The following is a 25892-nucleotide window of genomic DNA, read 5'->3' on the forward strand; positions in this document are numbered from 1 at the left end:
CTTGTTCCAATCCAATTATTACGATGCAATGGAGTCCGCCCAAAAAGGCTAGCGTATATCGAGACTGCTTGTCTGTCTGTTCCCGGTTTTCTCGCCCTTGTTTATCTCGCTAGGGAGGCGCGCATTGGCGGCGCCCCGCGGCAGTGGCTCCGTAGCCGACCCCGCGATGGGACGCCGATCACAACCAACAAAACCGCTACACGCGTTCTACGATAAATGAACTTAAACCCGTACCTACGTAATCTTACGAACATTCCTAAGTAATTTATGTAAGCTGACAAAATGACATTTTTTATACATTTTTACTGTGTCGTATGGATAGCGTTATTGACCGCTTGCTGCGGAACGACAGGTGAGCTGATAGTGCAATTAGCATTTTTATTGAGTTCGATCGAAACTAAGTAAAAGTTTTTTTGTTTAAAAATTGAGTTGCATGATCGCTTTGTCATTTACGTTATAAAACATTGATAATGCTCCGAACTTAGAAACCATTATCAATATTCTTGGATAGATAAATTAAGACATCGCTTTGTGCCGTTTCGCTTCCCTTGTTATTGCTGATGTCCATAAGCGACGAAAGTCAATTAAAATCACAGACAGAAACACCGTGCTGAAGTAAAAAGGAGGTGAAAAGCATCAAATCTTATATTACAAATAAATATAGGTGATATGTATGTACCATACCGTACACACAGAATATCGTGAGAAAGTGTAAAAACTACAGTTTTCATAGAGATTCTACTTTTAAAAACTATAATAACAAATTTGATTAATTAATTACAGCCGTTTTAGATTTGGAATAACTAAAATGAAGTTATAGATACTTGATATGAATTTCAGGAGTCAGATATGGTACATCTCAATTAAAATATATCCTATTAATAGTTATAAGTCCTCAATAGATATATTACATTTCCGTATTCATTTTTATATAGTGATCTAATTAATATGTATATAAATACTAAACATAGGATAATTAACTACTAATTTCTACTAAAATACTAAATTAGGATTATTATGGAACATCATAATATTATAAATTATTTATTTACTCATCGAATGAACTTGCACATTAATATTAATAACCATAATTGGACGTTATGCTAATAGAACGGAAAACGATCATGAACAAATCTTGGACTGTTGTTGTAAAAATGATTTTATAATATACTAGCGACCCGCCCTCGCTTCGCTTCGGAAACATTAAATCACACATGAAACCAAAAAAATTAAATTAAAAAAAAAATTAAAAAAAGTAGCCTATGTTCATCAGGGACAATGTCGGCTTCTAATGGAAAAAGAATTTTTCAAATCGGTCCAGTAGTTTCGGAGCCTATTCGAAACAAACAAACAAACAAATCTTTCCTCTTTATAATATTAGTATAGAAAATCAAATATTTTCAATTTGCGATTCAAAATTCGGGTTAAAGATATTCTTTATTCACAAAAGAATTACATAAATTCAAATTCAGTTGCGTAACCTAAACAGACAAGTTTTGCTGAGAATTAAAGACCTTTTTTTTTTCAAATACCCACGAACTAAGAAAACACCAACCATGAAACCATTTGAACATTGTAAATTCTACTTTTAACTTTTTAATAATACATACACAAACATTTCTAATTAAAAGCTAGAACCATTACTTGTAACTTGAAAGAAACGAAAAAAAACAACAACATGTGTATGTAGTATTAAATTGAGTTACTTTTATATGATACTTCTTCTAATTATTATCGAAGCCCATAATTTGTCGGTACAAATTTATAATTAAGTGTAGTAACTCTCTTCAATATAAATATAAATACATACCTAATTTAATGTACATATTTACGAATTTATGATGCTTTTGACGGTAAAACGCAAAGCATTGGTACTGATTTTATGTATCTGTATTACTTTTTTTTTTATTGCTTAGATGGGTGGACGAGCTCACAGCCCACGTGGTGTTAAGTGGTTACTGAAGCCCATAGATATCTACAACGTAAATGCGCCACCCGCCTTGAGATATAAGTTTATAGTCTCATGTATAGTTGTTACAACGGTTGCCCCACCCTTCAAACCGAAACGCATTACTGCTTCACGGCAGAAATAGGCAGGGCGGTGGTATCTACCCGCGCGGACTCACAAGAGGTCCTGCCACCAGTAAAGCCACCACCAGTACTTAACAATAAATTAAAAATTAACAAACAACATCGATTTAAACATTTTAGTTCTATATAGTTACTTCATTCGTAAATTTTTAAACTACTCTTTTATTGTATTAAATCTTTTAACGATTTGTTAATGAATCGTTTTATTTCGTTGAATCGTAAACCGCTATTTATTGAAAATTAGGTCACGTAAATTGAACAAATACAAACGATAAACAACAGCGGCCAGAGAAATCTGTATGTTTGTACAAACAGATCGAATCGGCCACTTGCATCAAGAAATCGTAAGCTCCTTCAAATGCGAGATGTATTCAGAGGGCGGTCTCCCTGACGAGGACTTGTGTCTCTATAACATAATTCACTTAAGGGGAAAGAATCACAAACAAACACGACCCCGTCGTCAGTGACGCATCGACGGATTTCCGCAGTCCAGGTCATCTTCCGACCAACCCTGACAGTTATCGATGTATTTTGTCTCCGTATAAATTAGGACTAACCGTATTAAATGAAAATATTTCATAACGGTTGGTGGTGATTTAAGCTATATTTAGCCAGCATTTGTATTCAAACTGTAATTTTTTATTCTTGTATCTTATTATTTTATCATATACCTTTAAACGAGCAATTCTTGTCTATACTAATATTATAAAGAGGGAAGATTTGTTTGTTTGTTTGTTTCGAATAGGCTCCGAAACTACTGGACCGATTTGAAAAATTCTTTTTCCATTAGAAGCCGACATTGTCCCTGATGAACATAGGCTACTTTTTTTTATTATTTTCTTAATTTTTTTTTTTGGTTTCTTGTGTGTTTTAATGTTTCCGAAGCGAAGCGAGGGCGGGTCGCTAGTATATATATATATAATCTGAATCTCGGAAACGGCTCCAACGATTTTCATAAAATTTAGTATACAGGGGATTTCGGGGGCGATAAATCGATCTAGCTACGATTTATTTTCAGAAAATTTTGTTTTATTCGTGTTTTTAATAATTAACTCTTCCCAACATCTATTGGCGAATAATAATACTATTTTTCTTAATTGAGGGCAACTAACCGCTTTAAAGACACAACAAGATGGCGTTATCAAAAAAAAAACCGAGCTAAGCTTGATCATCATCTAGTATAGTTTAATAGTATTAAAATGTGATAAGTAACCAAAACTTCATAAGAAAATCAAATAAATATATACTAGATATAATCCCTACTTAAGATGGAATAGAACATAATATTTTCTATGAACATTATGTATGTATAATATAAATATTACCATATACAGTTGAAATAGAACAAAGTATTGATGAACACCGAAAAATCAGAATTCGATGTATACAAATAACCTCTTTGACAAAGATTGATTACTTACGCTCCGAATACATTTTGTATTTGATGTGAATGGCATAGGGGCTAAAACTAACACAAGGAAACTGCGATTGTTCTTGAATAATAATAAAAATGAAAAATGTACAGTTTCTTGCAAGCAACCTAAGTAGGAAATAGAGTTTACTGCCTGGCATTTTGCTGCCCACAAAAGGGTAACTTCAGCATTGCCAAAAGCACAATCAAGCCGCAGCTTGCCAGACTCTTTTCAAGCCTCGTTTTTATATGATAACATAAGAGGACTGGAGGTCATACCAGAGCTGAATGTTACGTAGTTATAACGATCTGTTGAAATTTGGTCCGGAGACGGGTAGTGCGCTAAAGATTTAACTGGATCCATTGTAAACAACTTCTGAGACCAGTCATTGCTTGTGTCTCTATTTTATATTACTAATAATTATATAAGGAATTATTTGATTTGAACCGTATTCAAAGATCACTTTTATCATATACTATCGGGTTCTGAAATGAAATCCAGGTTATTCTCTGAGCGTTATGTCCTTCTATTAACGAGGTTTCAAAATCTGCCTTAATTAGGCTCCATAAAAATAGAGAGCGTTCTTTTTTTTTTTTTTTCTTGGATGGATTGATGATCTCGCAGCCCACCTGGTGTTAAGTGGTTACTGGAGCCCATAGATATTTACAACTACAATCGTTGAGGCCTAAAGGATAAGACGTCCGGTGCATTCGTATCGAGCGATGCACCGGTGTTCGAATCCCGCAGGCGGGGTACCAATTTTTCTAATGAAATACGTACTTAACAAATGTTCACGATTGACTTCTACGGTGAAGGAATAACATCGTGTAATAAAAATCAAACCCGCAAAATTATAATTTGCGTAATCACTGGTGGTAGGACCTCTTGTGAGTCCGCACGGGTAGATACCACCGCCCCGCCTATTTCTGCCGTGAAGCAGTAATGTGTTTCGGTTTGAAGGGTGGGGCAGCCGTTGTGACTATACTGAGATCTTAGAACTATATCTCAAGGTGTGTGGCGCATTTACGTTGTAGATGTCTATGGGCTCCAGTAACCACTTAACACCAGGTGGGCTGTGAGCTCGTCCACACATTTAAACAATAAAAAAAAACCTAAATGCGCCACCCACCTTGAGATATAAGTTCTAAGGTCTCAGTATAGTTACAACGGCTATCCCACCCTGCAAGCCGAAACACATTACTGCTTCACGGCAGAAATAGGCGGGGCGGTGGTATCTACCCGTGCGGACTCACAAGAGGTCCTACCACCAGTATATTTGTATGGTTGTTGTATCTATTATATGTTGATAATCCACTCACACATATCGTTTTCAGCCGCTGAATCTAGAGAGAGATTTTCTGTCTTAGATAGTACATAAACACATGGCCCTCCTGATTTTGAGTACTCTATGACGCTCATGGACAGCAGCAGGTCATTGGTACATACATGTCGTAGCCACGACTCCTTTATATCTTCCTTCAAAGGAAGGAAGACAGCAACCGTCTTTCGTATGTTGTAGAAATAATTTCTGAAAACTTAGGGTTGTGCGATGATAAAAGGAAAATGCCAAATCATTTCAGACAATTATTCAGAACATTCTCCGTGAAAGAAACTCAGGTCATAACGGACCTCGTCTCTATGAACTCAAAGCTACTTAAAATTAAAGACCATTAAGCATCACTATTAACTTCTCCAGAAGTGTTTCTTCAGACCCCCAGTCTAAGCACACGAGTAGTACTAGACAATGAAGTCTTTGACCAGAAGTGAAGTAACTCCTCGCTTTGTTGAAGATAATCAACATTTTAGAAGTTACATATCCAGGTTTTACCTTCCAAGCGACGACGCCGCTTGGAACATTGACTCCAAATTACCATTACACCCCGGAATTTGCAGGGAAACTCTTTGGGATACCATGACAAATGAATCCTTCTCGCTTATTGCAAAGAAGGACTCATTTTACTAGACGCTTTAAATTATCACAAACTATACTACACTATTTGAAAATACCAATATTTAATGAAACATAAATGTCAATGACCTTTTTTATTAGTACTTGTGGAATTATTCTAATAAAATCTCAATAAAGAGGAATAACTTAGGCCCATTTACACGGAAACATGATGTAAACAAAGCTTAAAATTTAAAACTAATTTTATTTTATATCTACACTCTCTGAATTCCATATACTCGTAAAAGCGGTCAGGAGTGAAAGCTTTAATTATAATTAATTAAGCTTTAATAATTATCTGGGAATCACGGAATATCAGAATAAAATATTGTTCAAACCTTGGCAATAACTTTTTACCATCAAATTATCGGGTTTAAAATCGAATGTTATTTTGGGAATCCTTTATTTGATTTTTACTGTTATATTTATAATACACAGCTTTGTTTTCAAAATAGCTATTGGTATCGCTATTTCATGAAGCGTATTTTATTTTAAATAATACCAATCAAGTTGATTGACGTCTTGTTTATTAAAATCTATAGATGAATGATGAATTTTAATATCTCACCTATTTTGAAGTAATCATCGTTTTGCTGTCTTCAAATGCACATGACATACCTGATGGTGACTGGCCACGATGGGTCATGAATATGTGCAAAGGAAATAATCAAACTGCTGTCCGTTTCTGTGAATTCTTTTAAGCTTCATTTGAAAATGGACATAACATAGTGCTCTGGAAATATCGTGAATTTTTTGTTATCGTATTTGTGTGGCGGATGTGAACATTTAATGTGATTAATTTTGATATCCATGAATATGAGCTCATTGTGTTAATGATGTGTCGAAATAAATTAGAACACATTGAAATTTCGTGAGCTAGTTTCAATTTGGATTTCCTTAGTTTGTAGACAATTATATTTGGCTGATCTTTTTCTGAGATAATTAAATTTCCTCATTCAACATGTGATTTATAACTGTCTAAACGAAACTCATGAAAAGCGGAGATCAATAACTTGTAAATAGAATTTGTATCATACTCAAACCTTTATGAATTCAATATTGAGTAATGATATGTTCCGCCTTTGTAATTACCAACATTGAGTTTAAATTATAATTGACGGGTTGCTCTTTGCCTTTACGGGTAATTAAAAAGCGGCCGTGCCGTTGAAATATTATAATATGCGAAATTACAAACTAAAAATATATGCGTCCACTTATATCTTACAAAACGTTTTCTAATTTGAAATTTAACTTTTTGGGTCCTACGTATAATTTTATTAATTAAAAGATTAAATTTATATTTATATTCATTTAGAAATAGCAATAAAGTAATGCATCAGAAAAATATCCTTTAGTAAATGAATATAACAATAATAGTGGTCCACTGAGAGGCATTAGCAAAGGATGAGACTGAATTTCCCCGGAATTCAATCCACTTATGGCTAAGTTAGCAATTGGGCTGGAAGCGGCATGTTTACCCCGGCAGTGACCCCGTGTCAACGGGGCTTGAGAAGTTACGAGCACCCACACACTGTGAGCTACGAAACTAATAATTGACTGTTCTTATTAAAAGCTGAATGTTTTATGGGCGAACAGTATTGGCGTGTACCACACGGGTGTTTAGGCCAAACTAATTATTGAAATTGGGAAACTATGCAACTTTTTGTGTCATTTATACTTGAAAAAGTAATAACTTTAAGTTCTTATGGGTACTACACAAAATACATGACAATACTATCTGAAACACCAGTATTCACTAAACTGTGTTGTTTTCTGAGATAAACTACAGAATAGTATATGTTAAGAGAAACAGTGTATACATTTTAAATAATACAGTCTTTTAAATTATAATATTTGTAATCATGCAAATTCGAATTTTTTTGTTCACCTCTAATACAATGCTGTAACCATTCCTTTAATTCAATAGTAGATTTATTTTTAAAGTCATAAAACTTTCGACACGTTTAATTACGGAAAAAGCGTACCATAAAGTCGATACAATATCGCCACATCCATAGAGCGCAGTGTCAATTATTCATCTCAACGTCGATAATGGAACAATCCTGTCGTCGCTACGGCGTGAGTCTGTCAACGCTAGACGTAATGGTATATACAAACCCTTCGACAAAATCTATCACCGTTTAATGCGTCGAGGCACCGGCCCAAATAGCCGAAGAGCGAAATATAAACTGCGATAATTTTAAACTTTACGAAACCAATATTAAAATCAAACGAAAATGAAAGTTTTTTTTAATTGCCTTTGTAGACAGACTAGGTTGTCTAGGGTAGGGGTTGTAGGTAGACAGACTACCCTCTTGGCGTCAACCAGAGACGAAATCGAGGTGCTTCTTCGCCGGCTGGAGACTACAGCGTTGGATTTTGGACTTGCGATCAATCGTGATAAGACCAAAATGATGATCGTAGATCGTGCTAACATCAACCAACCGGAAGTCCAACATATAGCGGGATGCGAGGTAGTTAATAGCTATGTATATCTAGGCTCCACTATCACCAACGCTGGAGGCTGCGAAGATGAGATCCGAAGACGTTGCGCCGTGACAAGATCCTCAGTTGAGAGGCTAACAAAGATTTGGAGAGACCGCAGAATAACCAAAAATACAAAAGTTCGGTTAATGAGATGCCTGGTCTTTCCAATCTTTCTGTATGGAGTTGAGACGTGGACGCTGAGGATGCAAGACCGTCGTAAGATCGACGCACTAGAAATGTGGTGTTGGAGACGTCTCCTCAGAATTCCGTGGACCGCGCACCGTACCAACATTTCGATCCTGAAAGAGCTCAACATCAAGGAGAGACTATCGTCAACAGTCCAATTACGAATCCTCAAGTTCTTCGGGCACATCACTCGTAATGAGGACTCCATTGAGCGGTTGGTGGTGCAAGGGAAAGTCGAGGGCAAAAGATCTCGCGGACGATCTCCAACACGATGGACCGACCTCATAAAATCTGTTACTCACTCCAACATAAATGTTTGCTCTCACTCTGCGAAACATCGTGCCACATGGCGTCGCATCGCGAGAGCATCGGTATCGCAGGATCCGACTGATGCATGACCACGACCACTCTGTCAAGAGTGTACGAATAGGAAAGTAGACAGACGAGCATACGGCTCACCTGATGGTAAGTGGTCACCGTCGCTCATGGACGTCAGAAATGCCAGGGGCAGAGCCAAGCCGCTGCCTACCATCAAGTACTCTCCGCAAACCTCGTTTGAAGATGGACATGTCATATTTCTCGGAAAACACCGTGGAGGGGAGTTCATTCCAAAGCCGGATGGTACGTGGCAAAAAAGATCTTTGGAAACGCACTGTCGATGAACGCAGCGGTGCGACGCTGTAATGGATTTCTTTTTTGGTCATGCATCGAAAATGCGGCCTTTGAATATTATTTATCCGATGAGGAAAGTAGAGCAGTCTATTAATCATCGTCTCACCATAATTAGATATCTGATATTTAATAATAGGAGTAACTCATTCAGGTCTAAGCTTGTTTAAATTTACGATATCAGCTGAATAATTCACGAGCTCCCTATTATCTTTGTTTATATAGGTAACTACGATATAGAATAAACAAATTGTTCGCTCCAATTAGGACAAAATGATTCTAGAACGCCGAATTTATAGTTAACGAATTCTGGTATTATGTTTGTTTAAGCAAATGCTTTATCTTATCAAATAGATAATTTAGGTTGGAAGAAACAAAACAAGAACGTGTGGAAGAGCGAACCTACAATGTAAAGCATTAAAACAGACCTCGAGAAACTTAACCCTTTGACTTCCGTTTAGGTCACCGGTGCTTTACGTGGTGCACTGAACTAATTATGTCGATTTCTGTTACTAGGGCACCTGTACTGCCTGACTTTGCCTCCTTTTTTTTGTTAATGTATGTTAAAGTCTGTTAGAAATAGATTCATTCCCAGTATCTTCGGATTCGTCTTTCCCAGAGTCTACTAGATATTTCGGATGGCTTAGTAACAGAAATCGACATAATTACTCCAGTGCACCGCGTAGGGCACCGGTGACCTAAATGGCAGTCAAAAGGGTTAAGTTTTTTACTTAAAATACATTTTTTATTAAGACGGTTTTATTGTTTGGAATATCTGGGTATAAGGTGGGACTTTAGCTCTTTCTGTCTTTTTTTTATTAGATAGATAGTTAGAAGAGCTCACAGCCCACCTGGAGTTAAGTGGTTACCGGAGCCCATAGATATATACGACGTAAATGCCGCCCCCTACCTTGACATATGAGTTCTAAGGTCTCAGTATGGTTACAACGGCTGCCACACCCTTCAAACCAAACGCATTACTGCTTCACGGCTGAAATAGGCAGAGTGGTGGTCCCTACCTGTGCGGGCTCACAAGAGGTCCTACCACCAGTAATTACACAAATTATAATTTTTCGGGTTTGATTTTTATTACACGATATTATTCCTTCACCGTGGAAGTCAATCGTGAACATTTGTTGAGTACGTATTTCATTAGAAAAATTGGTACCCGCCTGCGGGATTAGAACACCGTTGCATCGCTCGATACGAATGCACCGGACGTCTTATCCTTTAGGCCACGACGACTTCGTACCGCATGTCCGTTGGGAGTGTTCTGAGGAATGGTTTGAAACGATCCCGACATTTCCTTTTTATCATCGCATCACGCGCTACCAGAGCAGAGGTCATCCATAGCCTTTGCCAAGTACCGTCCGGCCTTAAAGAACCTCCCTTCGCTGTAATTTTTTTAACACTACGACATGTTCTTCTACAAACGAGGTATAGAAATAATCCTCAGCGACGGGCAGCAGCTTGATTGCGATCCTATCATTGCCTATTTCCATTAGCGACAGCGAACACTCATCGTCAGGTATGGAGAATATGGACCTATTCTCGTCTATCTAGGAATTTAATAAAAAATAGATATTGGCTTTACAATCGGCGAATACACGCTGCTGTCAAGGGTGCTTGTCGACTTCCGAGTTTTAAACGATTATATAACAAGAATGTCAAGAGGCGAAACCGATTTTTCAATTATCAGATAAATGTTATACGAGTATAACAGCTTAATTTATACTGAATAAATGTTATTCAGAATTACAATAAATAGGCTATTTGAAAAACACTAGTAGTAAAGATATAACTTTATTAATATTATGAATGTTTTAGCTTCTCCTGCTTCTTTTCCTGTTATGAATTACATGATATTATATAATATGGTTTGTTCTAAAAAAAATATTGACATGTCAAACCATATGAGCAAATACGTTACGTTCACTTTGCTCTTTTCATACAATATTATTATAATCTATAACTTATCAGTATTTTATCATTTCAACATAATATTTACTTCTGATATTTTTATCATCTGAATTTGACATTCGTTTTGTTAATAATAATTAACGATGTCTTTGTCAACTTCTAAAAAACCCGCCCTTTTTTCAAATTTTGCGAAACTGTCTGTCTGAATTGCAGGTCGTGAGTTACCTAGCGGGCAGAATGTTGTCTCAGTAGCACCTATAGAAGTTCCAGATGGTAAGTGTGTTTTATAAAAGTTTTAATTGCAAAAATGATCGAAACTCAAGGAATCTGAAAATATATTTTTTCTTGAAAAAAACACCCTTCTATCCTGGTAATAGAGTATATCGTTTTATTAATAAACAACACACAGATCAATCAATATGGTGGACAAAAAAAATAAAAATATTAATAGAACAGCTACCTGACAGGTACTATAAGAAGGGATTTTAATTACATCTACAATGTAGTTAAAAAAATCTGCGATGACTTCTAATGTAATCCACACTCCGGATAATGACCGATGTATACATGAAAATACAAAAGTGTGATGTTACAAGTTCCAGCCACCACTTACCACTATGTTGACCGTCGACTTCGTCCCCCAATACTAAAGTGCAAGAAAAAAATGGACCATGAACCACAATGTTTCACAGTTTTCGACATTGTAGAAGTCTTTAATTTTCAGAACTTTAATTTTAATATATAATCTATATATTAATCCATGAAGGAAGAACTTTGTATCCCTTTTTACGAAAACTGCGCGGACGAAGTAGTATGAAATTTTCCACACTTATAGAGAATATAGAGAAGAAGTGCACAGTGCTAATTTTTTTTTAAATAATGCATAAAAGATACATTAAATCAATAAAGAAAACATTACACACACTACCATGTATTTGACACAACACATATACATAAATATATTCTTTGTTTATTGTCAAACTTTTGTTAGTGTTTTAAGTCTGTGGTCAAATTGAAAATAGATGAATATTGTTTGTCTTTATTATTATTTACGTATAGTGTAGTTTTGGCGAAATCTGTGATTATATTATATAAGTATAATAGTATTTGACAATAGAACCATAATAATGTTTAAACATTAAATTTCAATTGATTAAAGTCGAATTTCGACTACTGCGGGACCACTAGTTTTTAAAAATGTCCCTAACATAGTTTTAAAATACTAATAATTTTCTCATATAATCGACTGTGTGTTGTTGGTGTATGTCGTATTGTTTTTTTAGTGAAGCAACAAAAGTGCGACAAACCGCTATTTGTCGTTGGCAGACTGAGGATAAATCACGTGACCCTAATTTAAGGGTTGTTACTTCCTTATATTTTAAGGCTAACTTGAAATATCAAAACCAAATATAAAAAAATACGATAGGTATTACGCATTTGCTTATTTAAAAAAGTGTTCAAGCCTGATGCTGCGTTATTGTTGCGTTATTGTATGAAGGTGGGAAATGCACGGAAATACTTGAGCATTTATAAAAACTGACGAAATCCATTTTAAACTTCTAAACCTAAAATAAATTAACGTCAAATGATTGCCATTCCATCCATTTATAAACTTAAGTTTAAAGAAGTATTTACTTTACTTGTCAATCAACGAATCAATTGCAACCTATAGTTTTTAGGCTGCCTTTTTTTTCGGGCTAGAAGAAATCGCTGGACTTCCGCCCTCCATTTTGGATGGAGGGCGGAGCATGTCAAAGTCGAACCGACTAAAAACCTCCTGTCGCACAACAACCCACATCCGAACCTCGCATAAGACAGAACTCATGAAAAAGCAAAGGGGGGAAAGGACCCTCTCGGTCGGCAGGCTATTCAAAGCTCGCCTAGATGGCGCCGGTTAGAATGGGCTATCCCACGGAATACTCCACTGGGTCAGAACCAGCGTGGGTCGAGGATAGCCGATCTTTCCTCATCCTGGGACCTGAAAGCTTAGAGGGCCAGGGTTTGGGCGAGATCCGCCTCCCTGGCCCCCGCTCGATGGCGGCGGGCTTGTGCGTCTCTCACGCTCCCTGCCACCTCCTTCTGCAAGATAGTGCACTTACAGTAGTCGAGCATCGCCTTTCACGACTCGTCGCCGCCGAACATCGATGCCACAGCACTCGGCAATCACAAGTTGTTTCCTATTTTTGCGACGAGTTCACGGCGCCACCCCTCCCATGCGGGACAGACAACGAACGTATGCTCCACCGTGTCCAAGTCGCAACCGCAATGGTGGAACTCTGCCGTCCACTCGCCTAGGAACCGATGCAGAAACTCACGGAAGCAACCATGCCCAGTGAGAACCTGTCTGAGCTGGAAGTGAGGCGTCCTCTGTCACGATTCACCCAATTCACAAGGACTGGACGAATCGCCTCACGGTCCTACGACCAGCCGAAGGATCGGCCAGCCGTCTGGACCATGACTCCAGTGCGGATCGCCGAGATTGGACCCTCCGGGCTCTGACCGCACTGGGGCTGGGTCGCGCCACGCCCCAGGCATGAATGTCAGCCCGCCACTGATAGTTAAGCTGTCTTATAATATATTTAAACATTTTCTTGAATCTATCTAATTACACTGAGATTTTTCAGTGCGGAATTACAAGTTTTATGTAACTAAAGAAGTAAAACGGTAGAAACACTCCAAACGATTCTGTGATTAGGTCTACAGGGCAGATCACCGTAAGAGCGGTCGGGCGACCTAAAATGAAAAAAGTGACATTAACACAGACTCGACATTATATTCATTACCAAATACTATCTCACTACACAAAATGTTGATTTTATAACTCGCCTATATTTATGATTAATCGCAAATTAGTAATCGATGAAAAATTCAAAATAAAAAATTTGTAGAATTAAAGTGTGACTAAATTGGATTTAATTTAATTTTAACTACAAATATTGAATTATGAACAAAACACCGAGGAGCTCTCTCTCGAGAGAGGACAGGCAAAAGCGATATAATTTGTCTCATATTAAACGTAGACATGTGAAAGCAATAAACGTTATTCAGCTAATTAATACAAAGTAGGCACTTACCGGAACTTTTGGTTGCGTTACGGCCAAGTTATTTGGCAGCCCTGGCTGCGCGACAGAGCAGCTCGCAGACGCGCCGGCACCGTCTCCCTATAACGCTGCCATCAAACTTTTAGAACAAACATGTTTACCAGTCGTCCATGGAATATTTCATTGAACTGCTTCTTTCAGAATCAATGTACCCAAGATTCGCGGAGCCCATACCGAATGTCACGGTCACTATTGGCCGCGACGCTCTGTTGGCGTGCGTCGTTGAGAACTTGAGAGGTTTTAAGGTATTTAAAAATCATAATAACACTTTTGTTTTATATTAGATATCCTTATGCCAACATTCTAAATAAAGACAGCTATAACAAATGGAGAAACAATTGTCCAAACAGTATATAATAATATAATAAACAGTATATAATAATATAATAAACAGTATATTTCGTTTGATTGAATTTCAAAACGACACGGACATGAAAATAAGAAACAATAATGATTTTCGTGATTCATTAATTCATGTTTTTTTTTCGTAGGTGGCATGGGTGCGAATGGACACGCAAACTATTCTAAGTATTCATCACAATATAATAACGCAGAATTCTCGCATCAGCCTGTCTTATAACGACCACCGTTCGTGGTACCTGCATATTAAAAACGTTCAGGAGGTCGATCGCGGTTGGTACATGTGCCAGGTTAACACGGACCCGATGCATTTTAGAAAAGGCTACTTGCAAGTCGTAGGTACGTATACGTATTAGACAACAGTAGAGCATTATTAGTTACACATACTTATTTGATACTGACAATTATTAAAAAGCAAAAGTTCATGTTCTACAGATTATTGATATTATTGATAATTATTACTCATTATTTTCTGATTGGTTCTACTGTAAGATAACTAATCATAGTCATTTTTATATCGGTTGTGATTAGAAAAGTAAAAAAAATGAATCCATTCTAGAGACTATATGTGATGATTATGTGAGTTATAATTGAGTGAAAATTATGCCAAAGCCATTTTTCGAAAATATTGATTTTATGTTTTTTTTTTATTTCCCTTTTAGGCAGACAAGCATACGGCCCACCTGATGGTCAGTGGTTACCGTCGCCCATGAGCTTCAGCAAAGCCAGGGGCAGAGCCAGGTCGCTGCCTACCTATATAATTAATAAAATTGAATTACTTTTCTCGAAAACAATAAGACACACGAACAATACGGTAATCAATCAAAGTCGATTCAATTAATTTAATGTAGCTTACAATGGCTGTAAACACAATAATTTTAAGGCGCCTTCTATCGGTTTACTTAGTTCCACCATCAATCATCGATAATATGACGTCAACGGATATGGTGGTCCGGGAGGGTTCAGACGTGACCTTAGTTTGTCGTGCATCCGGGTATCCGGAGCCTTACGTCATGTGGAGGAGGGAAGATGGACAAGATTTCACTTACAACGGAGAATCAGGTAAAATTAATAAATTACCTTAACCCCTATTAAATAATACAAAAGGTCAAAACTATGATTCGCATCAAATCCAAACTCGATATTCATGCTTCGAGAATACAATTTTACTCTGTTTTACACCACTTTTGTGTCATAGATTTCCAGAAGTAACTTTGTTCTAGACAGCTTCGTTATTTTCTATAACGCGGAGATAGTTTTGAAACTAACGTTTCAAATCCATAAAGTCTCGTAGCGAAGTTTACTCGGCAATTCTGTTGACTGCCAACTAAATCTGCTTGATATATAACGCGGTTTTCGTAGTATAAAGTACGTAACCGTGCTTTCATTTACAAAGGAAATGTTATTTTTGTTCCTTCGTCTACTTTTAACCTCATAAATATTTCTCGCTTCCTTCAGGCATATCAGCGTCTGTGAGTTAGTAATTCATTTCTTTTAAAAGTTGATTACATTCTATGTTAGACTCATAAAAAGTAAAAAAATATATGTTTCTTACAAACATTTTAAAACATTAAATATTATCACTTTTAATTATTTATAACAATTTTGGTAAATTTTTATCAATAACTAAATAATAAATCTTATGTACTCGTATTATGATAAAATAATGCGAATACATCGCCTATTAACTTATAATAAAAACAATGAAATGATAATGCAAGATTACGTTATGGCCGTCCGTTTATCTTCCTCGTCCGTTTATCTTCCACCGGATAAGATCGTTCTAAGCAGTGATATCGAGGCGCTGCTCGGCATGGGAAGCTCTGTCATTCTGGCGGGCGACCTAAATTGTAAACACGTCAGGTGGAACTCGCACACCACAACCCCGAATGGCAGGCGGCTTGACGCGTTAGTCGATGATCTCGCCTTCGATATCGTCGCTCCGCTAACCCCGACTCACTACCCGCTAAATATCGCGCATCGCCCGGATATACTCGACATAGCGTTATTAAAAAACGTAACTCTGCGCTTACACTCGATCGAAGTAGTTTCAGAGTTAGATTCAGACCATCGTCCCGTCGTTATGAAGCTCGGTCGCGCTCCCGATTCCGTTCCCGTCACGAGGACTGTGGTGGATTGGCACACGCTGGGCATCAGCCTGGCTGAATCTGATCCACCATCGCTCCCGTTTAGCCCGGACGCTACCCCGTCTCCTCAGGATACCGCTGAAGCCATAGACATCTTAACGTCACACATCACCTCGACATTAGATAGGTCATCGAAGCAAGTTGTAGCGGAGGACTTCCTTCACCGCTTCAAATTGCCCGACGATATTAGGGAACTCCTTAGAGCTAAGAACGCCTCGATCCGCGCCTACGATAGGTATCCTACCGTGGATAATCGTACTCGAATGCGTGCTCTACAGCGCGACGTAAAGTCTCGCATCGCCGAAGTCCGAGATGCCAGATGGTCTGATTTCTTAGAAAGACTCGCGCCCTCCCAAAGGTCTTACTACCGCTTAGCTCGTACTCTCAAATCGGATACGGTAGTAACTATGCCCCCCCTCGTAGGCCCCTCAGGCCAACTCGCGGCGTTCGATGATGATGAAAAAGCAGAGCTGCTGGCCGATACACTGCAAACCCAGTGCACGCCCAGCACTCAATCCATGGACCCTGTTCATGTAGAATTAGTAGACAGTGAGGTAGAACGCAGAGCCCTCTTGCCACCCTCGGATGCGTTACCACCCGTCACCCCGATGGAAGTTAAAGACTTGATCAAAGACCTACGTCCTCGCAAGGCTCCCGGTTCCGACGGTATATCTAACCGCGTTATTAAACTTCTACCCGTCCAACTCATCGTGATGTTGGCATCTATTTTCAATGCCGCTATGGCGAACTGTATCTTTCCCGCGGTGTGGAAAGAAGCGGACGTTATCGGCATACATAAACCCGGTAAACCAAAAAATCATCCGACGAGCTACCGCCCGATTAGCCTCCTCATGTCTCTAGGCAAACTGTATGAGCGTCTGCTCTACAAACGCCTCAGAGACTTCGTCTCATCCAAGGGCATTCTCATCGATGAACAATTCGGATTCCGTACAAATCACTCATGCGTTCAACAGGTGCACCGCCTCACGGAGCACATTCTTGTGGGGCTTAATCGACCAAAACCGTTATACACGGGAGCTCTCTTCTTCGACGTCGCAAAAGCGTTCGACAAAGTCTGGCACAATGGTTTGATTTTCAAACTATTCAACATGGGCGTGCCGGATAGTCTCGTGCTCATCATACGGGACTTCTTGTCGAACCGCTCTTTTCGATATCGAGTCGAGGGAACCCGCTCCTCCCCACGACCTCTCACAGCTGGAGTCCCGCAAGGCTCTGTCCTCTCACCCCTCCTATTTAGCTTATTCGTCAACGATATTCCCCGGTCGCCGCCGACCCATTTAGCTTTATTCGCCGACGACACGACTGTTTACTATTCTAGTAGAAATAAGTCCCTAATCGCGAAGAAGCTTCAGAGCGCAGCCCTAGCCCTAGGACAGTGGTTCCGAAAATGGCGCATAGACATCAACCCAGCGAAAAGTACTGCGGTGCTATTTCAGAGGGGAAGCTCCACACGGATTTCCTCCCGGATTAGGAGGAGGAATCTCACACCCCCGATTACTCTCTTTAGACAACCCATACCCTGGGCTAGGAAGGTCAAGTACCTGGGCGTTACCCTGGATGCATCGATGACATTCCGCCCGCATATAAAATCAGTCCGTGACCGTGCCGCGTTTATTCTCGGTAGACTCTACCCCATGATCTGTAAGCGGAGTAAAATGTCCCTTCGGAACAAGGTGACACTTTACAAAACTTGCATAAGGCCCGTCATGACTTACGCGAGTGTGGTGTTCGCTCACGCGGCCCGCACACACATAGACACCCTCCAATCCCTACAATCCCGCTTTTGTAGGTTAGCTGTCGGGGCTCCGTGGTTCGTGAGGAACGTTGACCTACACGACGACCTGGGCCTCGAATCAATTCGGAAATACATGAAGTCAGCGTCGGAACGATACTTCGATAAGGCTATGCGTCATGATAATCGCCTTATCGTTGCCGCCGCTGACTACTCCCCGAATCCTGATCATGCAGGAGCCAGTCACCGTCGACGCCCTAGACACGTCCTTACGGATCCATCAGATCCAATAACCGTTGCATTAGATGCCTTCAGCTCTAATACTAGGGGCAGGCTTAGGGACCCCGGTAACCGTACTCGTCGAACTCGACAAAGAGGTCGACGTGCAACCTAACCCATGCATCAGCCCGCTGAGTTTCTCGCCGGATCTTCTCAGCGGGTAGCGATTCCGATCCGGTAGTAGATTCATTCGCGAAACAATTGCTCTTGAGTTGTTAGGTCTCCTTCGGAGGCGCTCGGGCAGTTGTTAGCAAATCCCGCCCCTCTTGGCTGAGCCTTTGCTCGCCCACCTGTCCTGGTGAAACTGGAAAGGCCTTCGGGCCACCAGCAAACTTTCAATCATAAAAAAAAAAATTACGTTATGGTAGGCAGCGGCTTGGCTCTGCCCCTGGCATTGCTGAAGTCCATGGGCGACGGTAACCACTCACCATCAGGTGGGCCGTATGCTCGTCTGCCTACAAGGGCAATAAAAAAAAAAGATAGTATTATAATATTTTCTACGGCTTCTACAAGTCGTAGTCATGGTTAAAATTATTTTTACGGTTTTATCTCGCGTTTTTTACTATCATTATACATACATATTGTTTTCGTAGTCACGGACGACTAAATAATTATTCATCAACATTTAAATATTGTGTTATTCAGTTGGCAACCGTAAAACTAGTTCTAATTATAATATAACTAGCGACCCGCCCTCGCTTCGCTTCGGAAACATTAAAACACACATGAAACCAAAAAAATAAAATAAATAAAAAATTAAAAAAAGTAGCCTATGTTCATCAGGGACAATGTCGGCTTCTAATGGAAAAAGAATTTTTCAAATCGGTCCAGTAGTTTCGGAGCCTATTCGAAACAAACAAACAAACAAATCTTTCCTCTTTATAATATTAGTATAGATAATGCAGTATCTTTTTTGACAGTAAGTGTCGTTGACGGAGAAACGTTGACAATAACGAAGGTGTCTCGATTACATATGGGCGCCTACCTGTGCATTGCCTCTAATGGCGTGCCACCTTCAATTAGCAAGAGGATTATGCTCATGGTACAATGTGAGTATTATACTATCAACATACATAATTCGTTGACATTTTAGGCATAATTTTCCCATGAAAATATTTGAATGACGTGACCACGTTTACTAGGATGAAGGACCCTTTTGTCATAGCGCTGCAATTCCAAGGAGTACCCCTGCAGCTTTCCGCGAGTATAGGGATTCTGGGGGTCGATATTTCGAGCGATGTCCAATTTTGGAGTAATTTGGAAGGTAAAGCCAAATTTTCCTCTAAAATATTGGGAGTCCTCAACAGAGCGAAGCGGTATTTCACGCCTGGACAGAAACTTGCGCTTTATAAAGCACAAGTCCGACCTCGCGTGGAGTACTGCTCTCACTTATGGGCCGAGGGTCCCAAAATACAAGCTACTTCCATTTCACTCCATACAGAAACGGGCTGTTCGGATTGTCGATATCCCGCTCTCGCGGATCACTTGGAACCTCTGGGTCTACAGAGGGACTTCGGTTCTCTTTGTGTTTTATACCGTATGTTCCATGGGAAATGCTCTGAGGAATTATTCGAGATGATCCCCTCATCTCCTTTTTATCATCGCACCTCCCGCCATCGCAGCAGAGTTCATCCATATTATCTGGAACCGCTGCGTTCATTCACAGTGCGTTTCCAAATATCTTTTTTGCCACATACCATCCGGCTTTAGAATAAACTCTCCTCCACGGTGTTTCCAGAGCGCTATGACATGTCCTTCCTTAAACGAGGCTTGCGGAGAGTACTTAATGGTAGGCAGCGGCTTAGCTCTGCCCCTGGCATTGTTGACGACCATTAGCGACGGTGACCACTTACCATCAGGTGGGCCGTATGCTCGTCTTCCTACAAAGGCAATAAAAAAAATGAAAGCGAAAAATAATGTTAATTTATTATACGAGGCATTATAGGTTATTGCTTAGTTGCTAGCTTCGCAATACCTGCTTTCAATTTGAAACAACAAATGTTGAGAATACCTACCCCCTCCTATTTCGCATATGATAATTAACTGCGTCTTTAATTGTGCTACATCGCGTGCTGTGCCGAAAAGAATAAGAAAATATGTAAATATTCGATACAGCAAAGGTCGGATTCGGAATTTTAAATTTATAGTTGTTACGTCACAGTTATGCCAATTATGACAAATTGCCCTACTTTAACAGTTCCGCCGATGCTTTCGATTCCCAATCAACTGGAAGGAGCGTACATAGGCCAGGATGTAACGTTAGAATGCCACACAGAAGCGTATCCATCTTCAATTAACTATTGGACAACAGATCGAGGGGACATGATCATTTCTGGTGAGACAATTTGTAATATATCAATGTTAATTGAAACATAACAAAATGCCAGTTAGTTCAACTTTATTAGAGTTTTAATATTTTTTCTGATATAATGGAAACTGTTGATACTTAGTATATTTACTTACCATTAGCTCATGATGTAAAAGAAAAAAGTATTCACGTATGTGTATATTCGCATATTATGTAATAAATTGCTATTATTGGTCGCAAGAAATATAAAAGGCTTTTTATAGCACATGAATCACGAAAAATGTAAAGAAAAAATAAACATCTAAAGGAAACTGTCGCAAATATAAATAATGTATATTAATATTATTTATTCAGTGACAAAGAGGCCTTACGAAAGATACGTAAAATAGTCGTGTTCGAAGGAAGCTAAATTTTTGTGCTTAATTTAGTAAAAGTTAAAAATGAAGAACTCTTATCATATACTTAAGCTGAGCACGGATGGTAAGGCGTATTCTGATCATACGATCTTGCACTACGGTTCCGAATTTCAGTTCACTTTGTGATATCCACGGACTAGTGGTAGGATCTCTTGTGAGTCCGCGCGGGTAGGTACCACCGCCCTGCCTATTTCTGCCGTGAAGCAGTAATGCGTTTCGGTCTGAAGGGTAGGGTTACCGTTGTAACTATACTGAGATCTTAGAACTTATATCTCAAGGTGGGTGGCACATTTAAGTTGTAGATGTCTATGGGCTCCAGTAACCACTTAGCACCAGGTGGGCTGTGAGCTCGTCCATCCATCTAAGCAATAAAAAAATAAAAACTCTAGTAACCACATAACACTAGGTGAACCACGAGTTCGTTCACCCATTAGGGCAATAAAAACAATTATAATTTTAGACTGCAACCTCAGGTCACATGGTGGATGGCAGTATTTACGATGTGGTGTCAATATACTTCGATAGTAGCATGTCACTCACTATACTGATCTTGAGCTAATTATGTCATAAAGCTACCTACGTTTACTTTCCGGTAAACAAAGCCGTAAAATTTATAAATATTTTTTTAATTATTTTTGTTACCTGTTTAAAATATGTTTCTAACGTCTTAAATTTTGAAATATCAGATAATTTAATTTTAATTTTTTTATTTTGAAATACAAATTTGAAATATATAGTTAAAAATTAAGGTTACGTGCGTACATTAACCAATACTAAATTTACTAAAATTCCATTTTCAACCTCTGGCTTCATAATACATAACAATAACATTTATCATAAAATCATAAATAACACGTGTTCATGTCAAGGGAGACATCCATTGATTGTATCTTTGATTTATGATACCGTAATGGAAATACATAGAAATAAATGTGCCCTGTGTAATTCAAAAAGATATATTAACATATACAAATATGAAATACTCATTATAATTCCCTGTTATTTAAATAAGTTTTATGAACATATAGCGACGTACATTTTAAATCAAACTTTTTAGAGGTGAAAAATAGGAATTGCGCAAAAAAATTTAGTCTAATTAAGCAACTATAGATAATTACTTCTTCTCACTGGAAACTGTTATAAGTTTCGAAATGGTTAATTTTTTTTTTCTTCAAACATCATACTTCGCTCTTTAGTTCTAATCCCAAATAGTTCAGGTTTTATATTTAAGCAGAAATGGAAATTGTAGGTGGAAAATACGAAGCGTTCCCGATGGACAACGGTTACAGCAAATTTATGATGCTTAAAATACGAAACATAACTAAGGAAGATTTTGGATTCTACAAATGTATTGCAAAGAATTCACTAGGAGAGACCGATGGCATCATTAAGCTGGATGGTAAGACTTATAAACATCACAGTAGGTATTGAAATCGTGACCTCATTAAAGAGAAGGACGCAGTCTCTAAAAACAACCTTTTTTTTTATTTTACGAGTCTTGGGGATTCGAAGATAAAACGTTCGTGTATTTTAAAAGTATTGACTTTAGATATTAAGTGTTGTTTGTAGATTTGTAGGTCTCTCAGCGGACAAAATTTATGTTTGCAGAAATTCCAGCCCCGCCGTCAGCGTTTACAACACAAAGAACTGTGTTAGATAATCAAACAATAAGGAAAAAAGGTATTGTGGTGTTTTGTTCGTTCAGTTGTTTTATTATTTTATGTAGTGAATATGTAACATTAACATTGCTGCTTTAACAGGCGATGCACAAATCATTCAAAACAGTGACGCAATCACTTCAAATTTTCAAGGGGAGGCTTATGGAGAGCAAATTAGGGACTTTGGTGAGTAAACGGCCAAAATGCTACGAAATGAAATTATTCAATCAAATATATTTTTTATCACGGTTCTTCCTTAACTGTGGATCACAGTGGGTCACGAAATTTACTATTTTAATACGCTTTTATTTAGTTCACTGTTAAAAATTTCTAAACTTTCGTGCATAGTACGGGCATGTTCATTACATTTCATGTAAGCAGTACTAGCACTGACACATTTTGATGAAAATATCTAGCCTTGCTACTATTCACGTTCAAGCCTTTTCAGTTGGTCTATTCTGATTTTCACATTGCATACAATCGTTTTTTTTTCCCTCAGATTTTGATGACGACGACAGCGCAAGCAACGATCTCCATTCAAACAGCCTATTATTTACCCTAATAGTTGGACTTGTATTACTCAAAGTTTTTAGGCAAAGTATACTTTCTTGATAAAAACAATTTTATAAACTTCTGTGAGTAGTAAGAATATTTGTGATGGTAATTTAAAGTGTGAAGCTGTAAAATATTTTACATTTCCAGGCCATTGTTTTTTTTTATATTGTTGGATTTAGTATACGTTGATAACAAAGTTATTCTGCTGCTATTCACGTATATTATTTCACAATTCACATTTAAATTACTTTTAGCACAACGTGATAATCTTCAATTATTTGCGTAAATTGACAATACTATTTTCAATGTATCAAATCTCATTCTAGCATTACCCATAGGATGTAAGACGATTTTTGGAACGGACTTTTTTATTGCATAGATGGGGTAACGTACTCACATTTCACTTGGCGTAAAGTGGTTACTGATTCCCATAGTCGTACCGTAACCGCGTGTAGCTCACTGTATGGAATTAATGGCTTTTTTGACGTGACAACGTCTTATAATTCGATGAAGCCGGCTGCACGCACGAAAAAACATGACTCATTGAGGCGTTCCATTTAAGGCTTAAAGTGCAAGCGAGAGCGCGCAACGAGCGACAAAGAGGCACAATCGGCCTCCGCGTTTGGCAGCGTTCGACATCTGTCTCTCTCCTACTTGAGTGAGAGATGCATCCGCGTGGACAGCTGCTATACAATAATAACATTTACATGTTTTCGTCAAGTATGAAGTTCAGTGAAATGTGAATTTGGTGTCAATTGTTTATAGCAACGATAATTGCGATAATTGGAAAATGAAACCATTCCATCAGTATATACGACTCTACTTGCACTCTCTCAACTGACGTCCGATCTCCGTTCGCGATCAAAACACGGGTAGAGTAGGAAAGTTCCCACGTCCGTGCTGTCAACACTACAACCAAACTCGCGGCGCTAGCCCAAGGACGTCCGACTGGCAACGACCGGTGGCATTATCGGCTACTTTAACGTGATGGAAAAACATTATTAGCTTAGTAAGATAAAAATATTTATTGGTTTCGTAAATTTCTTTACACATATAGTTGAACGACCCACCCGGTGTTCGTTTGGTCGGATCCCATAGACACCATGAACGCCACGGCCTATCATGAAACACGTGGTCAAAGTGTCTGCCAAGTGTTTCGTGAATCGCATAAAACGCGAGGACTGTCAACCGCCATTCCCGTTCCCTCGAGACCGTAGGCTCCGCGCATTGAAAGTAATTGTATTACACTGCGCGCTGTGTCAAAAACGTTGGTAAATAAATTAAAACGAACGTTTTTTAATGAAATCGTGTCAGGAATTGATTCGAATACGCAGCGTTTCCAATAAACTGATAATAAATTGGGAACAGAGTTAAGGCTTAAATGTGCGATCAGCGTCCTATATGATCATCCAAATGTCAGACAATTTTTTATTGACTAATAATACAACATCTTGCACGACATTTTCACATGAAATGTTATGAAAAAAAAAACGTTTTTATACAAATATTTAATTACAATACCGCAATTATGAAACAGATAATTGCGTTGTGAGTCAGAGTAAAATAAATTGAATTCATAATCATGTTTAAAAATGAAAAATAAAGTAAAAGAATGGTGTTATTTTTTTGCGAATATTATTATACATTATTATAAATTTACGGATAAATATTGCGTGTATATATTTTGTTTGTTTTATAATAACCGACGCTGCCAAATGCCGGGTTAGATAAGCACCGGCAAGAACAGTAGACGTCGTATCGGCATAGTGTGCAGGAGAAATTAAAGTGTTATATATACATTTTTGTTATGTTTATGGGCAACAGTTATTATGAAACTGCACTATATTTATATTAACGTCCGGCCGCTACACGTATGTACATACATTTTTACATTTCAATAGTTTCTTAGTTGAGTTTAAAAATGTTATTGCACCAACTATTTTATTTACTGTGCTAAATTGTATTACTTATCATTCAATTTGCTTAATTCTATTTCAAATTCTTAGTTTCCATTTAATTTTATGACTACAAAACGTATGTTAATATCGTAACCAGACAGAATAACATTTAAGGCTGACACACAAGAATATAAGGAAAGAACGTTACGCGTGTTGTATTCTAATGTCTTCCTAATTATCGCCGGATCGATACGAGTTTTACCAGGTACACAGTTCAAATTGCGGTCGGGAACGGTATTCTTGTCTGTTCGTATTTAATAAACTCTCCCTGAGAAAATAAATAACCACTTAGTTTCATTGGCATCCTAAAATTAAAAAAGACATTTTAATATCAAAGCGCGTATGAGATTGTTATAGTTTCAGGTATAATATCTCTGAACTATCTATGTATAAGAATAACATGATTATGATTTTCATATTTATACTAATAGGAATTAAAATGATGAGTTCGCCATGATAAATATGTACATCGCTAGTAAGAATGAAATACTAACACTTTGTAGTACCTAATAAACTAGTATTTATAAAACAAAAAAAGTAAATATGCTCACAAATACACTATGTAAAAATCGATGCAGTAGCGTGGGCGTTATGATCATAAACTCATGATAAATATTTTGTACCAATGATTCTTTATGTTAAAC

General features: G+C 38.2%; 1 protein-coding gene across 2 annotated transcripts; it reads left to right on the forward strand.

Annotated features, from left to right (window-relative positions):
* The first annotated feature begins 155 nt into the window (after nucleotides 1–155).
* On the forward strand, nucleotides 156–24781 carry LOC114243006 (lachesin). 2 transcript variants are annotated; one of them, XM_028174368.2, is made up of 11 exons: nucleotides 156–352; nucleotides 10927–10986; nucleotides 13956–14059; nucleotides 14306–14513; nucleotides 15081–15236; nucleotides 19274–19402; nucleotides 20551–20688; nucleotides 22312–22476; nucleotides 22686–22757; nucleotides 22838–22921; nucleotides 23235–24781. In XM_028174368.2, the coding sequence occupies exons 1-11, from the start codon at nucleotides 283–285 to the stop codon at nucleotides 23345–23347; spliced, it is 1299 nt and encodes a 432-aa protein (XP_028030169.2). In that variant the 5' UTR covers nucleotides 156–282; the 3' UTR covers nucleotides 23348–24781. The 2 variants fall into 2 exon arrangements, with proteins under 2 accessions (XP_028030169.2, XP_028030170.2); XM_028174369.2 differs by having other exon boundaries at nucleotides 22327–22476.
* The last annotated feature ends 1111 nt before the right edge of the window (nucleotides 24782–25892 follow it).

The sequence above is a fragment of the Bombyx mandarina genome, chromosome 06 (genome assembly GCF_030267445.1).
Source record: "Bombyx mandarina strain Sakado chromosome 06, ASM3026744v2".
NCBI classification, from domain to species: Eukaryota; Metazoa; Arthropoda; class Insecta; order Lepidoptera; family Bombycidae; genus Bombyx; species Bombyx mandarina.

Bases quoted from the DNA above. Each gene is read 5' to 3' on its own strand.
- LOC114243006 (XM_028174368.2), top strand. From the start codon at position 283: ATGACATTTTTTATACATTTTTACTGTGTCGTATGGATAGCGTTATTG. The intron at 15,237-19,273 runs GTAAAATTAATA...CTTTTTTGACAG, and splicing joins CACTTACAACGGAGAATCAG to TAAGTGTCGTTGACGGAGAA. The intron at 19,403-20,550 runs GTGAGTATTATA...CTACTTTAACAG, and splicing joins GATTATGCTCATGGTACAAT to TTCCGCCGATGCTTTCGATT.